Raw genomic sequence first — 15,904 nt, forward strand, 5'->3', positions numbered from 1 at the left:
GAAGCTGGGGGGGGTGGGACGGGGTAGTGTGGGTGGGGGAAGGGGGAAAAGACCCGGGCCCTTCACGGGTCTGTGTGGGTCGGGAGAGAAGAGAGAAAGAGGGAGACAGGGAGAGAGAGAGGGAGAGAGAGACAGAGAGCGAGAGAGAGAGAGAGATCCTCGGGGTCATGGTATGAGAATCAGGGTCAGGGAGCGAGAGGTCCTCAGATCCAGGTGCAGGGGGAAGGGGGTGTGGGGGTCGAGAGATCCCTCGGAGTGGAGGGAGGAGGAGAGGGGTAGGCAGAGCCCTTGTGGGGCCGTGCTGCTCCTCGGGGAGCGGAGGGTGGAGTAGTGGGGTAGGCAGAGCCCTCGTGGGGCCGTGCTGCCCCTCGGGGAGCGGAGGGTGGGGGAGAGGGGTAGGCAGAGCCCTCGTGGGGCCATGCTGCCCCTCAGGGACCGTGCTGCCCCTCAGGGAGTGGAGGGAGGGGCGGGTAAACCCCTCAGGGACCATGCTGCCCCTCAGGGACCGTGCTGCCCCTCGGGGACCGTGCTGCCCCTCGGGGACCGTGCTGCCCCTCGGGGACCGTGCTGCCTCTCAGGGAGTGGAGGGAGGGGCGGGTAAACCCCTCAGGGACCGTGCTGCCCCTCGGGGACCGTGCTGCCCCTCAGGGACCGTGCTGCCCCTCAGGGACCGTGCTGCCGCTCAGGGAGTGGAGGGAGGGGCGGGTAAACCCCTCAGGGACCGTGCTGCCCCTCAGGGACCGTGCTGCCCCTCGGAGTGGAGGGAGGGGCGGGTAAACCACTCAGGGACCGTGCTGCCCCTCAGGGAGTGGGGGGAAGGGCAGAGGGGCGGGTAAACCCCTCAGGGAGCGGAGGGAGGGGCAGATTCAACCCTCAGGGTCCGCCGTGGTGCCCCATCAGATTGTGGAGCAACCTCTGTCGCCCGGCCGAATAGTCATCCTCGTCCACATTGACCAGCAGCCGGATGGCCTCGTGCCCCACCGCCTGCTTGAGGGAGTCGGTGATGAAGACGCCCTTGAGGGCCTCCAGCAGCGAGCCGTTGATGTAGTCGCGCCAGAAGGCGTCCAGGTAGGTCAGCTCGGAGAACTTGATGTCGCAGATGATGGAGCCCAGGTCCCGAGACTTCAGGATGGTGTTGGCCTGGGAGAAGCGCTCGAACTGGCGCTCCAGCGGGTCGGGCTTGTTGGAGAACACGTTGCCGTCCAGCGCCGTCTCGTGCTGGCAGTACTCGGCCCGGACCCGCAGTCGGATATCTGAGAGAGAGAGAGAGGGGAGAGAGTTAGAGCAGGAACAGAGCGGGGAGGGCGAGGGGCGAGGGACAGAGGGGCGAGAGGCAGAGGGCGAGGGACAACAACAACTGGCATGTATATAGCACCTTTACCGCTGTAAAAACTCCCAAGGTGCTTCACAGGAGCGATTATCTGACAGAATTTGACACGGAGCCACATCAGGAGATATTAGGACAGGCGACCAAAAGCTGGGTCAGAGAGGGAGGTTTTAAGGAGCGTCTTAAAGGAGGAGAGAGAGGCGGAGAGGTTTAGGGAGGGAATTCCAGAGCTCGGGGCCCAGGCAACTGAAGGCACGGCCGCCAATGGTGGAGCGATGGAAATCAGGGGATGCTCGAGAGGACAGAATTGGAGGAGCGCAGAGATCTCGGAGGGTTGTAGGGGCTGGAGGAGGTTACAGAGATAGGGAGGGGTGTCGGGGCTGGAGGAGGTTACAGAGATAGGGAGGGGTGTAGGAGGTTACAGAGATAGGGAGGGGTGTAGGGGCTGGAGGAGGTTACAGAGATAGAGAGGGGTGCAGGGGCTGGAGGAGGTTACAGAGATAGGGAGGGGTGCGGGGGTTGGAGGAGGTTACAGAGATAGGGAGGGTTGTAGGGGCTGGAGGAGGTTACAGAGATAGGGAGGGGTGCAGGGGCTGGAGGAGGTTACAGAGTTAGGGAGGGTTGCCGGGGCTGGAGGAGGTTACAGAGATAGGGAGGGTTGTAGGGGCTGGAGGAGGTTACAGAGATAGGGAGGATTGTAGGGGCTGGAGGAGGTTACAGAGATAGGGAGGGGTGTAGGGGCTGGAGGAGGTTACAGAGATAGGGAAGAGTGTAGGGGCTGGAGGAGGTTACAGAGATAGGGAGGATTGTAGGGGCTGGAGGAGGTTACAGAGATAGGGAGGGGTGTAGAGGCTGGAGGAGGTTACAGAGATAGGGAAGGGTGTAGGGGCTGCAGGAGGTTACAGAGATAGGGAGAGGTGTAGGGGCTGCAGGAGGTTACAGAGATAGGGAGGGTTGTGGGGCTGGAGGAGGTTACAGAGATAGGGAGAGTTGTAGGGGCTGGAGGAGGTTACAGGGATAGGGAGGGGTGTAGGGGCTGGAGGAGGTTACAGGGATAGGGAGGGGTGTCGGGGCTGGAGGAGGTTACAGAGATAGGGAGGATTGTAGGGGCTGGAGGAGGTTACAGAGATAGGGAGGGGTGTAGAGGCTGGAGGAGGTTACAGAGATAGGGAAGGGTGTAGGGGCTGCAGGAGGTTACAGAGATAGGGAGAGGTGTAGGGGCTGCAGGAGGTTACAGAGATAGGGAGGGTTGTGGGGCTGGAGGAGGTTACAGAGATAGGGAGAGTTGTAGGGGCTGGAGGAGGTTACAGGGATAGGGAGGGGTGTAGGGGCTGGAGGAGGTTACAGGGATAGGGAGGGGTGTCGGGGCTGGAGGAGGTTACAGAGATAGGGAGGGAGCGAGGAGGCCATGGAGAGGATTTGAAAACGACGATGAGAATTTTAAAATCGAGGCGTTGCCGGACTGGGAGCCAGTGTGGGGCAGCGAGCCCCGGGGGTGACGGGTGAACGGGACGAGTTAGGACACGGGGCAGCGGGAGTTTTGGATGACCTCAAGTTTAGGTAGGGTGGAACGTGGGAGGCTGGCCAGGAGTGCGTTGGAATAGTCAAGTCTAGAGGGGTCAAAGGCATGGACGAGGGTTTCAGAAGCGGATGAGCTGAGGCAAGGGCAGAGACGGGCGATGTTCCGGAGGTGGAACGAGGCGGTCTTGGGTACGGAGTGGACGGGTGGTGGGAAAACTGATCTCGGGGTGGAAGGGGACACCGAGGTTTGCCAACAGTGTGGTTAAGCCTCAGACTGCGGCCAGGGAGAGGGACGGAGTCGGCGGCTGGGGAATACAGTTTGTGCATATTTAGCCGGAAGTAAATTTCTGCTGGCCCTGGATTCAGACACTGTGGAGGGATCGAGAAACGCGGGATGAGAAGCCATTGCAGGAGATTCTGGGGCCGCGACTGCATCGATGTGACTGGATGGAGGAGGGGGAGTCCCATAGGCGGACAGGGAACAGTGAGGGACGGACAGGCGGAGACCCCGCACTACGATCAGACTCTCACCGCAAGTCTGCTTCTCCTTGGTGTCCAGGACAGTCGATTTCTTCCGCTTGCCCCGAGAGTTCCCAGGGGCTCTGCCCCGATACAGTCTCTGTCGGAGGGGCTGCGGAGTGGCAGGGGAACAGTACAGCAAGCGATGGGACAGATCTGCAGAAAGAGTAATGGGAGAGTGTAGAGGGAGCTTTACTCTGTATCTAACCCCGTGCTGTACCTGCCCTGGGAGTGTTTGATGGGACAGTGTAGAGGGAGCTTTACTCTGTATCTAACCCGTGCTGTACCTGCCCTGGGAGTGTTTGATGAGACAGTGTAGAGGGAGCTTTACTCTGTATCTAACCCGTGCTGTACCTGCCCTGGGAGTGTTTGATGGGACAGTGTAGAGTGAGCTTTACTCTGTATCTAACCCGTGCTGTGCCTGCCCTGGGAGTGTTTGATGGGACAGTGTAGAGGGAGCTTTACTCTGTATCTAACCCCGTGCTGTACCTGCCCTGGGTGTGTTTGATGGGACAGTGTAGAGGGAGCTTTACTCTGTATCTAACCCCGTGCTGTACCTGCCCTGGGAGTGTTTGATGGGACAGTGTAGAGGGAGCTTTACTCTGTATCTAACCCGTGCTGTACCTGCCCTGGGAGTGTTTGATGGGACAGTGTAGAGGGAGCTTTACTCTGTATCTAACCCCGTGCTGTACCTGCCCTGGGAGTGTTTGATGGGACAGTGTAGAGGGAGCTTTACTCTGTATCTAACCCATGCTGTACCTGCCTGGGAGTGTTTGATGGGACAGTGTAGAGGGAGCTTTACTCTGTATCTAACCCGTTGTACCTGCCTTGGGAGTGTTCGATGGGACAGTGTAGAGGGAGCTTTACTCTGTATCTAACCCATGCTGTACCTGTCCTGGGAGTGTTTGATGGGACAGTGTAGAGGGAGCATTACTCTGTATCTAACCCGTGCTGTACCTGCCCTGGGAGTGTTTGATGGGACAGTGTAGAGGGAGCTTTACTCTGTATCTAACCCGTGCTGTACCTGCCCTGGGAGTGTTTGATGGGACAGTGTAGAGGGTGCTTTACTCTGTATCTAACCCGTGCTGTACCTGCCCTGGGAGTGTTTGATGGGACAGTGCAGAGGGAGCTTTACTCTGTATCTAACCCCGTGCTGTACCTGCCCTGGGAGTGTTTGATGGGACAGTGCAGAGGGAGCTTTACTCTGTATCTAACCCATGCCGTACCTGCCCTGGGAGTCTTTGATGGGACAGTGTAGAGGGAGCTTTACTCTGTATCTAACCTCTGCTGTACCTGCCCTGGGAGTGTTTGACGGGACAGTGTAGAGGGAGCTTTACTCTGTATCTAACCCCGTGCTGTACCTGCCCTGGGAGTGTTTGATGGGTCAGTGTAGAGGGAGCTTTACTCTGTATCTAACCCGTGCTGTACCTGCCCTGGGAGTGTTTGATGGGTCAGTGTAGAGGGAGCTTTACTCTGTATCTAACCCGTGCTGTACCTGCCCTGGGAGTGTTTGACGGGACAGTGTAGAGGGAGCTTTACTCTGTATCGAACCCCGTGCTGTACCTGATTTGCCGTATTCTGATCCTCCAGTCGCCGACAATGTTCGAGGCATCACGTATGTCACTGACGTGTCCTCCAGGTATTTGTCCACCGGATCCGGAGACACTGGAAGATGGAGGAGGAGAAGGAGTTAGCTGTCTGTTCGCCGGTACCTGTTACACTATCGGCTCGGTCACCACGTTTCCCGCCAGATCTCCGAGCTCCCGGAGCCTCCCTGTACCTTTAGAATCGGCCCAACCTCAGACACCGAATAGATCCCTTTCCGGTAATTATCTGCGGTGCTGGAAACGTGCCGGACAAGAATGGACAGAACTCGCCTTCTTCCGCCTCGGGACGTTCCAAAGCACTTCGCGGCCAATGTGCTCGGTGTTTTAAATGTGGGAACCGCGGCAGCTAATTTGCACACGATTGCACTTTCCCTGGATTCCCCTAGAGTCCAAAAATCTCTCGATTTCCGTCTTGAATATACTCGATGACGGAGCCTCCGCAGCCCTGTGGGGCAGAGAGTTCCAAAGATTCACCGCCCTCTGAGTGAAGAAATCGCTCCTCATCTCAGTCCTAAACGGTTTACCCCTTATCCTTAGACTGTGACCCCTGGTTCTGGACTCCTCGACCGTCGGGAACATCCTTCCTGCATCTAGTCTGTCTAGTCCTGTTAGAATGTTATAAGTTTCGATGAGATCCCCTCTCATTCTTCTAAACTCTAGCGAATATTAGCCCGATCGACCCAATCTCTCTTCGTACGTCATTCCTGCCATCCCAGGTATCGGTCTGGTGAATCTTCGCTGCACTCCCTCCGTGGCAAGAACGTCCTTCCTCAGATAAGGCGACCAAAACTGCACACGATACTCGAGGTGCGGTCTCCCCAAGACCCTGTGCGACTGCAGCGAGACGTCCTTGCTCCTGTACTCGAACCCTCTCGCTACGAAGGCCGACGTACCATTTGGCTTCTTAACCGCCTGCTGCGCCCGCGTGCTCACCTGCAGCGACTGGCGCACGAGGACGCCCGGGTCTCGTCGCACTTCCCCTTCTCCCAATCTATTGCCGTTCAGATGATAATTACGAGGGGCGTAGATAGGGTAGATAGAAAGGAACTTTCCCCCCCCCCCCCCGAGTAGAGGGGTCAATAACCAGGGGGCATAGTTTCAAGGTAAGGGGCAGGAGGTTTAGAGGGGATTTGAGGAAGAACTTATTCACCCAGAGGGTGGTTGGAATCTGGAACTCACCGCCTGAAAGGGTGGTCGAGGCAGGGACCCTCACGACATTCGAGAAGCATTTAGACGAGCACTCGAAACGCCACAGCAGACATAGAAACATAGAAGGTCGGAGCAGGAGTCGGCCGTTCGGCCCCTCGGGCCCGCTCCGCCGTTCGACGAGATCGCGGCCGATCCGATCCTGACCGCCGATCCGCTGTGACGGAACCGTCTCCTGAATCTAACGGAATCGGACGCACGAAATCGGAGCGGGATCGGGCTACGCGGCCCCTGGGCCCGCTCCGCTACCCGCGGGGCCGCGACCGATCCGGACCTAGACTCGTGTCCAAATTCCTGCCCGCTCCCCGTAACCCTTAATTCCCTTGACTTCTAGGAAAGTGTCTATTTCTGTTTGAAATTGATGTCACGATGTAGCTTGGACAGCTTTTTGGGGCAGCATATTCCATGGACCTACCACCCTCTGAGCGAAGTAGTTCCTCCTCGTCTCGGTTTTGAAAGAGCAGCCCCTTATTCTAAGACTCCGCCCCCTAGTTCTAGTTTCGCCCGTCGTCGGCAACGCCCTCCCCGCATCCGCCCGATCCAACCCCTTCGCGACCTTCTACGTTTCGATAAGATGGCCTCTCGTTCTTCTGAACTCCAACGAGTAGAGTCCCGATCTACTCGACCTCTCCTCGTGCGTCCGTCCCCTCGTCCCCGGGATCGACCGAGCGAACCTTCTTTGTACCGACGTCGTCGGAAAGCACGGCGTCGGATCCCCGCGTGGGGAATCGTCGAAAGCGACGGCGCGGAATGAGGCCGTTTCGGCGCGCCGTGTCCGCGCCGGCCGGTAAAGAGCTGTCCTGCCCGATCCCGCTTCCCGGCTCTTGGTGCGTGGCCCTGCGTGTCGGAGCGTCCCGAGTGCGCGTCCGAGCGCATTGTCAATGCGGCGAGGGTTCCTGCCTCTCCCGCCCCTTTCGGGCAGGGAGCTCCAGACCCCCACGACCCTCTGGGTGAAGAAATGTCCCTTCGAATCCCCTCTGACCCTTCCCCCGATTACTTTAAATCTGCGCCCCCTGGTTCGAGAGCCCTCCGCTGAGGGAAAGAGGTCCTTTCGAGCCACTCTATCTAGGCCCGTCATAATTTGACCCACCTCAATAAAGGTCTCCCCTCGGCCTCCTCTGTCCCAAGGATAACGAGCCCAGCCTATCCTCCTAGCGGCGATTCTCTACTCTCGGCGACATCCTTGTAAATCTCCTCCGTCCCCTCTCGAGTGCGATCGCGTCGATCCTGTAATGCGGCGACCAGAACCGCACGCGGTATTGTAGACGAGGCAAACCGTCTGGCGGCGCGGTACGGCAGCTGCGGCTGCTGCGACCGGAAAGCCCTGCGGCGGGCGGTTGAAAACCGCCCGACGCGTTACCGGCGCCCGGCTACCGACCGTAATAGAGCGCGTGTGCCAGAAACGCTGTCTACGGAGGTCGCGGGCCGTCGTCGAAGAGCCTACCCGCCCCGGCCGCGGTCTGTTCGCCCTCCTGCCGTCTGGGAGACGCTACGGGTGCGTTCGCACCCGGACGACCGGATTTCGGACCGGCTCCTTTCCCGGGGCTGTCGTCCGACCGAACTCCGCAAATCAACTCTAAAGCCTGCGCGTCTGCCGACGCGCTTTATTGCGGTCGCGTTGATGTGAATGTGTCACGAGCCGAATGAATGTCGAACGTTGAAATGTCTCGATCTAAACGTACGCTCTCGGCAGCGGCGAGCCTACGTTTCGTCGTACCGCGCTTGTGCGCTAACGGTGACGGTCAAAGTTGATTTGATTTGATGTGATGATCTAGCGTCCTGTACAGTTGAAGCATAACCTCCCTGCTCTTGTGTTCTATGCCACGGCTAATGAAGGCGAGCGCGCCGTACGCCTTCTTAACCGCCTTATCCACCTGGCCTGCTACCTTCGGGGATCTGTGGACGTGCACCACGAGGTCCCTTTGTTCCTCTGCGCTGCTCGGCGTCCCACCGTTTAACGTGTGTTCCCTTTCCTCGTCGGCCCTCCCCACGTGCGCTACCTCACGCTGCTCCGGATTGAATCGCATTTGCCGCTGTTCTGGCCGCCTGACCGATTTATTGCTGTCTTCCTGCGGTCTGCGGCTTCCTTCTTCGGTCTCGGCCGCGCGGCCGATTTTCGTCTCGTCTGCAAACTTCTTCATCCGACCCCCTGTGTTCAAGTCGAGGTCGTCGACGTGTACCGCAAAAAGCGAGGGACCGAGTGCCGAGCCCTGCGGAACGCCGCCGGAAACGGCCTCCCGGTCGCACAAACCCCCGTCGACCGCGACCCTCTGCTTAGAAACGTCGATAGGAGCAGGCCGTTCGGCCCCTCGGGCCCGCTCCGCCGCTCGACGAGATCGCGGCCGATCGTCCAAATTCAGCACCCGGTCCCTGCCTTCTCCCCGTCTCCCTCGACGCCCTTAGCCTCGAGAAACATCTCCGACTCCTCGTCGAGTATCCTTAACGAATTGGCCTCGGCCGCCTTCTGCGGTCGAGAATTGCACAGGTTCGCCGCTCTCTGGGTGAAGAAATTCCTCCTCGTCTCTGTCCTGGCCGGCCTGCCCCTCGGCCTTGGACTGCGACCCCCGGTTCTGCGCTCCCCCGCCGTCGGGAACGTCCTTCCCGCGTCCGGTGTGTCCGGCGCTGTCGGAATGCGAGAAGCTTCGACGAGACGCCCTCTCGTTCTTCTGAACTCCGGCGAGCGCGAGCCCGATCGAGCCGATCCGTCCCCGCGCGTCGTCCCGGGCGTCGGTGCGGCGAACGTTCGCGCCGAACTGCCTCCGCGGCGAGGACGTCCTTCCTCGGACGAGGCGACCGAAACCGCGTGCGGCGCTCGAGGCGCGGTCTCGCCGGGGCCCCGTGCGACGGACGCCTCGACCGTGTGCGTTCCGTTTGCCGCGCTTCTGCTCTCGCCCCCTTCCCCCTCCCTCCCGGAACGGCGACCGTGTTCCCCTCGCCTTCGCCTTTCGGCCCGCCGGCCTCCGCCTTCGACGGCTCGTCCTCCGCCGTTTGCGGCGCGATCCCGCCGCCGGACGCGTCTTCCCCTCCCCTCCCCTCCCCTTTCGGCGTTCCGTCGGGGCCGCTCCCTCCGCGACGCCCCGGTCCGCTCCTCCGTCGCCCCCGTCGCCCCTTCCCCTTCGCCCGGCGCCTTCCCGTGCGAGCGCAGGAGACGCGACGCCTGGGTTGAAGAGAGAGAGAGAGGGAGAGGGGGCTCCCTCCCGGCGCCGCGAGGGTTAATGGCGGAGCGGGGGCGTGGCCGGCGCGGCGAGGGTTAATGGCTGAGCGGGGGCGCTCCCGGCGCAGCGAGGGTTAAAGAGAGAGAGAGGCGGGGCCCGGCGCATCGAGGGTTAGAGAGAGAGAGAGGCTGCCCCGGCGCAGCGAGGGTTAATGGCAGAGCGGGGGCGGGGCCCGGCGCAGCGAGGGTTAAAGAGAGAGAGAGAGAGGCTGTCCCGGCGCAGCGAGGGTTAATGGCAGAGCGGGGGCGGGGCCCGGCGCGGCGAGGGTTAATGGCGGAGCGGGGCGCTCCCGGCGCGGCGAGGGTTAAAGAGAGAGAGAGGCTGCCCCGGCGCAGCGAGGGTTAATGGCAGAGCGGGGGCGGGGCCCGGCGCAGCGAGGGTTAATGGCAGAGCGGGGCGCTCCCGGCGCAGCGAGGGTTAAAGAGAGAGAGAGGCTGCCCCGGCGCTGCGAGGGTTAACGGCAGAGCGGGGCGGGGCCCGGCGCAGCGAGGGTTAAATGGGGAGCGGGGCGGGGCCTGGCGCTGCGAGGGTTAACGGCAGAGCGGGGCGGGGCCCGGCGCAGCGAGGGTTAAAGGCGGAGCGGGGGCGGGGCCCGGCGCGGCGAGGGTTAATGGCAGAGCGGGGGCGGGGCCCGGCGCAGCGAGGGTTAATGGCAGAGCGGGGGCGGGGCCCGGCGCAGCGAGGGTTAATGGCAGAGCGGGGGCGCTGCCCGACGCAGCGAGGGTTAATGGCAGAGCGGGGGGCTCCCTCCTGGCGCTGCGAGGGTTAACTCGGGAGGCCAGCCAGTGTGTGTCGCTGAAGGCACTTGACAAGGGCGAGGCCAGTCATGTGAGGACGCTGCTTCTCCTGCACTCGGCCTCAGCAAGTCCTGCTTGCAGCACCTATAAAGAGAGGCTCGGCGTTGCGGCCTTGCACGGAGTGCGGCGCTTCACAGAGTGGGCCCGGGACGGACTGCCCGGGGTGACGGGAGTCGGGGGAGTCCGGCGACGCCGAGGCCGCGGAGGGCTCCGGAGACCGGGTGAGGCTCGCTTGACCGGTGGCGTTGAACTGAGGTCGCTGAAGTGGCTTCGGGGGGGGGGGGGAAGGCCGTGCCGGGAGAGCCCGGCCCCGCCACGTGCTGCTCTCGCTCTGTGTGGGAATGCCGGTCGATTCGAGTCCGATGGCTTTCTCGGCGTGACCAGTCGCGTCCGATGTAGCCGAAACGTCGACTCTGTTTCTCTCTCCGCGGACGCCGCCTGGCCTGCTGAGTTTTTCGCGGCGTTTTCCGTCGTTCTTTTGTACTCTGTGCCTGTCGATTGTAATCCGGGTTTTATTCTCCACGGGGATAGTGATTTCGTTTAGTAGTGCGTGTTTTAGCCAGTGTTTTGGAAGGCATTCGATAAAGTCCCGCATGAGACACTAGCGTGCAAAGTTAAGGCACATGGGACTGGGGACAAGGTATTGACTTGGATAGAGAACTGGCTGGCGGACAGAAAGCAAAGAGTTGGAATAAACGGGTCTTTTTCCGAGTGGCAGGCCGTGACTAGTGGGGTACTGCAGGGATCGGTCCTTGGGCCCCGGCTATTCACAATATATATTAACGATCTGGACGAGGGAACTGGATGTAATATCTCCAAGTTTGCAGACGACACAAAGCTGGGTGGGCGTGTGTGCTGTGAGGAGGATGCCGAGAAACTCCAGGGCGATTTGGACAGGTTGGGGGATTGGGCAGAAGCACGGCAGTTGCAGTATAACGTGGATAAATGCGAGGTTATCCGCTTCGGTGGCAAAAACAGGAAGGCAGATTATTATCTGAACGGCAATAGATTGGGAGAAGGGGAAGTGCAACGAGACCTGGGTGTCCTTGTGCACCAGTCGCTGAAGGTAAGCATGCAGGTGCAGCAGGCGGTTAAGAAGGCAAATGGTACGTCGGCCTTCGTAGCGAAAGGATTCGAGTACAGGAGCGAGGATGTCTTGCTGCAGTTGAGAACACACCTTGAGTATCGTGCGCTGTTTTGGTCGCCTTACCTGAGGAAGGATGTTCTTGCCACGGAGGGAGTGCAGCGAAGATTCACCAGGCCGATACCTGGGATGGCAGGAATGACGGACGAGGAGAGATTGGGTCGATTGGGCTTATACTCGTCGGAGTTTAGAAGAATGAGAGGGGATCTCATCGAAACTTATACAATTCTGACAGGACCGGACAGACCGGATGCAGGGAGGATGTTCCCGACGGTCGGGGAGTCCAGAACCAGGGGTCACAGTCTAAGGATAAGGGGTAAGCCGTTTAGGACTGAGATGAGGAGGAATTTCTTCACCCAGAGAGTGGTGAACCTGTGGAATTCTCTACCACAGAAGGCAGTAGAGGCCAAGTCATTAAATATATTCAAGAAGGAGTTGGATATATTTCTTAAGGCTAAAGGGATCGAGGGAGATGGGGAGAAGGCAGGGACAGGGTACTGAATTTGGACGGTCAGCCACGATCGCGTTGAATGGCGGAGCAGGCTCGAGGGGCCGAATGGCCTACTCCTGCTCCTATCTTCTATGTTTCTAGTGCTGCACTCACTCAGTACCGGCCCCTCCGACGGTGCGGCGCTCCCTCGGTGCTGACCTTCCGACGGTGCGGCGCACCCCCCCGGTACTGACCGTCCGACGGTGCGGCGCTCCCTCGGTACTGCGCTTCCGACAGTGCGGCGCTCCCTCGGTACTGCCCCTCCGACAGTGCGGCGCTCCCTCGGTACTGCCCCTCCGACAGTGCGGCGCTCCCTCGGTACTGCCCCTCCGACAGTGCGACGCTCCCCCCCAGTACTGGCCCCTCCGACGGTGCGGCGCTCCCTCGGTACTGCCCCTCCGACAGTGCGGCGCTCCCTCGGTACTGCCCCTCCGACAGTGCGGCGCTCCCCCCCGGTACTGACCCTCCGACAGTGAGGCACTCCCTCGGTACTGCCCCGCAGTCCTACCATCCAGCACCTCATATTTGACACAGGAACAGGAGGCCGTTCAGTCCCTAGAAACTCCTGCAGTGTCTTGCGGATGAGACATTAAGCAGAGACCCTGTCTGCCGTCTAGAAGTTTGGCTGGAGTCACGCCTACCTGTTTGAAAGTCCATGTTAGTCGCATCCTTGCGAGTTCCATCCTCTATTTCAGACGCTGGCGAGAGGATGAAACACCCGACTATCTGGCCTTCGATTCCACACAATTTGCTCCACGACTTCAGAAAATCCAGCTCAATTTTGCTCTCCGTGGAACTGTGGGAAATCATACTCGTCCGAGCCCGGAGTCTCTCAGGATAGAGAGTCAGGAACAGGAGGAGGCCCGTTCAGCCCCCTCGACCATTACACAGGAACAGGAGGAGGCCCGTTCAGGCCCTCGAGCCTGTTACACAGGAACAGGAGGAGGCCCGTTCAGGCCCCTCGAGCCTGTTACACAGGAACAGGAGGAGGCCCGTTCAGGCCCCTCGAGCCTGTTACACAGGAACAGGAGGAGGCCCGTTCAGCCCCCTCGAGCCTGTTACACAGGAACAGGAGGAGGCCCGTTCAGCCCCTCGAGCCCGTTACACAGGAACAGGAGGAGGCCCATTCAGCCCCCTCGAGCCTGTTACACAGGAACAGCAGGAGGCCCGTTCAGCCCCCTCGAGCCTGTCACACAGGAGCGGGAGGAGGCCCGTTCAGCCCCTCGAGCCTGTTACACAGGAACAGGAGGAGGCCCGTTCAGCCCCTCGGGCCTGTTACACAGGAACAGGAGGAGGCCCATTTAGTCCCCTCGAGCCTGTTACACAGGAACAGGAGGAGGTCCATTCAGACCCCTCGAGCCTGTTACACAGGAACAGGAGGAGGTCCATTCAGACCCCTCGAGCCTGTTACACAGGAACAGGAGGAGGCCCATTCAGCCCCTCGAGCCTGTTACACAGGAACAGGAGGAGGCCCATTCAGCCCCTCGAGCCTGTTACACAGGAACAGGAGGAGGTCCATTCAGCCCCTCGAGCCTGTTACACAGGAACAGGAGGAGGCCCATTCAGACCCCTCAAGCCTGTTACACAGGAACAGGAGGAGGCACATTCAGACCCCTCGAGCCTGTTACACAGGAACAGGAGGAGGCCCGTTCAGCCTCTCGAGCCTGTTACACAGGAACAGGAGGAGGCCATTCAGCCCCCTCGAGCCTATTACACAGGAACAGGAGGAGGCCCATTCAGCCCCTCGAGCCTGTTACACAGGAACCGGAGGAGGCCCTCTGAGCAAATGCGATGCACTCTTTTGCGGTGTGGCGATAGAAGGCCCACGACACATCAAACGTCCTTCCCTGCTGCAGCAGCGACAGTGTGACAGGGAGATGATGCAGACGGCGGGTAATTAATTAATCCCTCCACCGCGAACGCACAGCTCTCCAAACGTGTCCACTCCCTCAGCGCTATCTGGCGTTCTGTTAATTAGTCCGTGTGATCATCGAATAGAATCGTCGAACAGTACAGCGCAGGAGGAGGCTATTCTGCTGATCGGGTCTGTGCCAACTCTTTCGTTCTCACAATATTCCTCTTCTCTGCACAGCTTTACTCTGCATCTAACCCGTGCTGTGCCTGCCCCGGGAGTGTTTGATGGGACAGTGTAGAGAGAGCTTTACTCTGTATCTAACCCCGTGCTGTACCTGCCCCGGGAGTGTTTGACGGGACGGTGCAGAGAGCTTTACTCTGTATCTAACCCATGCTGTACCTGCCCCGGGAGTGTTTGATGGGACAGTGTAGAGGGAGCTTTACTCTGTATCTAACCCGTGCTGTACCTGCCCCGGGAGTGTTTGACGGGACAGTGTAGAGAGAGCTTTACTCTGTATCTAACCCCGTGCTGTACCTGCCCCGGGAGTGTTTGACGGGACGGTGTAGAGAGCTTTACTCTGTATCTAACCCATGCTGTACCTGCCCCGGGAGTGTTTGATGGGACAGTGTAGAGAGAGCTTTACTCTGTATCTAACCCCGTGCTGTACCTGCCCCGGGAGTGTTTGACGGGACGGTGTAGAGAGCTTTACTCTGTATCTAACCCTGTGCTGTACCTGCCCCGGGAGTGTTTGATGGGACAGTGTAGAGAGAGCTTTACTCTGTATCTAACCCCGTGCTGTACCTGCCCCGGGAGTGTTTGACGGGACGGTGCGGAGGGAGCTTTACTCTGTATCTAACCCCGTGCTGTTCCTGCCCTGGGAGTGTTTGATGGGACAGGGTAGAGGGAGCTTTACTCTGTATCTGACCCCGTGCTGTACCTGCCCCGGGAGTGTTTGCTTGGACGGTGCGGAGGGAGCTTTACTCTGTATCTAACCCCGTGCTGTACCTGCCCTGGGAGTGTTTGCTTGGACGGTGCGGAGGGAGCTTTACTGTGTATCTAACCCCGTGCTGTTCCTGCCCTGGGAGTGTTTGACGGGGACAGTGTAGAGGGAGCTTTACTCTGTATCTGACCCCGTGCTGTACCTGCCCCGGGAGTGTTTGACGGGACGGTGCGGAGGGAGCTTTACTCTGTATCTAACCCCGTGCTGTACCTGATTTGCCGCATTCTGATCCTCCAGTCGCCGACGATGTTCGAGGCATCACGTATGTCACTGACGTGTCCTCCAGGTATTTGTCCACCGGATCCGGAGACACTGGAAGATGGAGGAGGAGAAGGAGTTAGCTGTCTGTTCGCCGGTACCTGTTACACTATCGGCTCGGTCACCACATTTCCCGCCGGATCTCCGAGCTCCCAGAGCCTCCCTGTACCTTTAGAATCGGCCCAACCTCAGACACCGAATAGATCCCTTTCCGGTAATTATCTGCGGTGCTGGAAACGTGCCAGACAAGAATGGACAGAACTCGCCTTCTTCCACCTCAGGACGTTCCAAAGCACTTCACAGCCAAGGTGCTCAGTGTTTTAAATGTAGGAACCGCGGCAGCTAATTTGCACACAATTCCACTTTCCCTGGATTCCCCTAGAGTCCAAAAATCTCTCGATTTCCGTCTTGAATATACTCGATGACGGAGCCTCCGCAGCCCTGTGGGGCAGAGAGTTCCAAAGATTCACCGCCCTCTGAGTGAAGAAATCGCTCCTCATCTCAGTCCTAAACGGTTTACCCCTTATCCTTAGACTGTGACCCCTGGTTCTGGACTCCTCGACCGTCGGGAACATCCTTCCTGCATCTAGTCTGTCTAGTCCTGTTAGAATGTTATAAGTTTCGATGAGATCCCCTCTCATTCTTCTAAACTCTAGCGAATATTAGCCCGATCGACCCAATCTCTCTTCGTACGTCATTCCTGCCATCCCAGGTATCGGTCTGGTGAATCTTCGCTGCACTCCCTCCGTGGCAAGAACGTCCTTCCTCAGATAAGGCGACCAAAACTGCACACAATACTCAAGGTGCGGTCTCCCCAAGACCCTGTGCGACTGCAGCGAGACGTCCTTGCTCCTGTACTCGAACCCTCTCGCTACGAAGGCCGACGTACCATTTGGCTTCTTAACCGCCTGCTGCGCCCGCGTGCTCACCTGCAGCGACTGGCGCACGAGGACGCCCGGGTCTCG

At 59.5% G+C, this 15,904-nt stretch overlaps 1 protein-coding gene across 1 annotated transcript in view; it reads right to left on the minus strand.

Annotated features, from left to right (window-relative positions):
- Positions 1-754: 754 nt before the first annotated feature.
- The window catches only part of LOC147087046 (uncharacterized), a 60,065-nt gene continuing 44,915 nt past the window's right edge, over positions 755-15,904 (minus strand). Inside the window, exons 8-12 of the mRNA XM_085978021.1 lie at positions 14,892-14,993; positions 8,186-8,329; positions 4,931-5,032; positions 3,380-3,523; positions 755-1,253 (exon numbers count right to left, since the gene is read on the minus strand). Of these exons, the coding sequence (XP_085834147.1) occupies positions 874-1,253; positions 3,380-3,523; positions 4,931-5,032; positions 8,186-8,329; positions 14,892-14,993 (872 nt within the window). The 3' untranslated portion in view covers positions 755-873. The remainder of the gene's footprint in view (positions 1,254-3,379; positions 3,524-4,930; positions 5,033-8,185; positions 8,330-14,891; positions 14,994-15,904) is intronic.

The sequence above is a fragment of the Somniosus microcephalus genome, unplaced genomic scaffold, assembly GCF_052327205.1.
Source record: "Somniosus microcephalus isolate GS21.2 unplaced genomic scaffold, FLI_Smic_1.0 unresolved_chr6, whole genome shotgun sequence".
Lineage (NCBI taxonomy): Eukaryota > Metazoa > Chordata > Chondrichthyes > Squaliformes > Somniosidae > Somniosus > Somniosus microcephalus.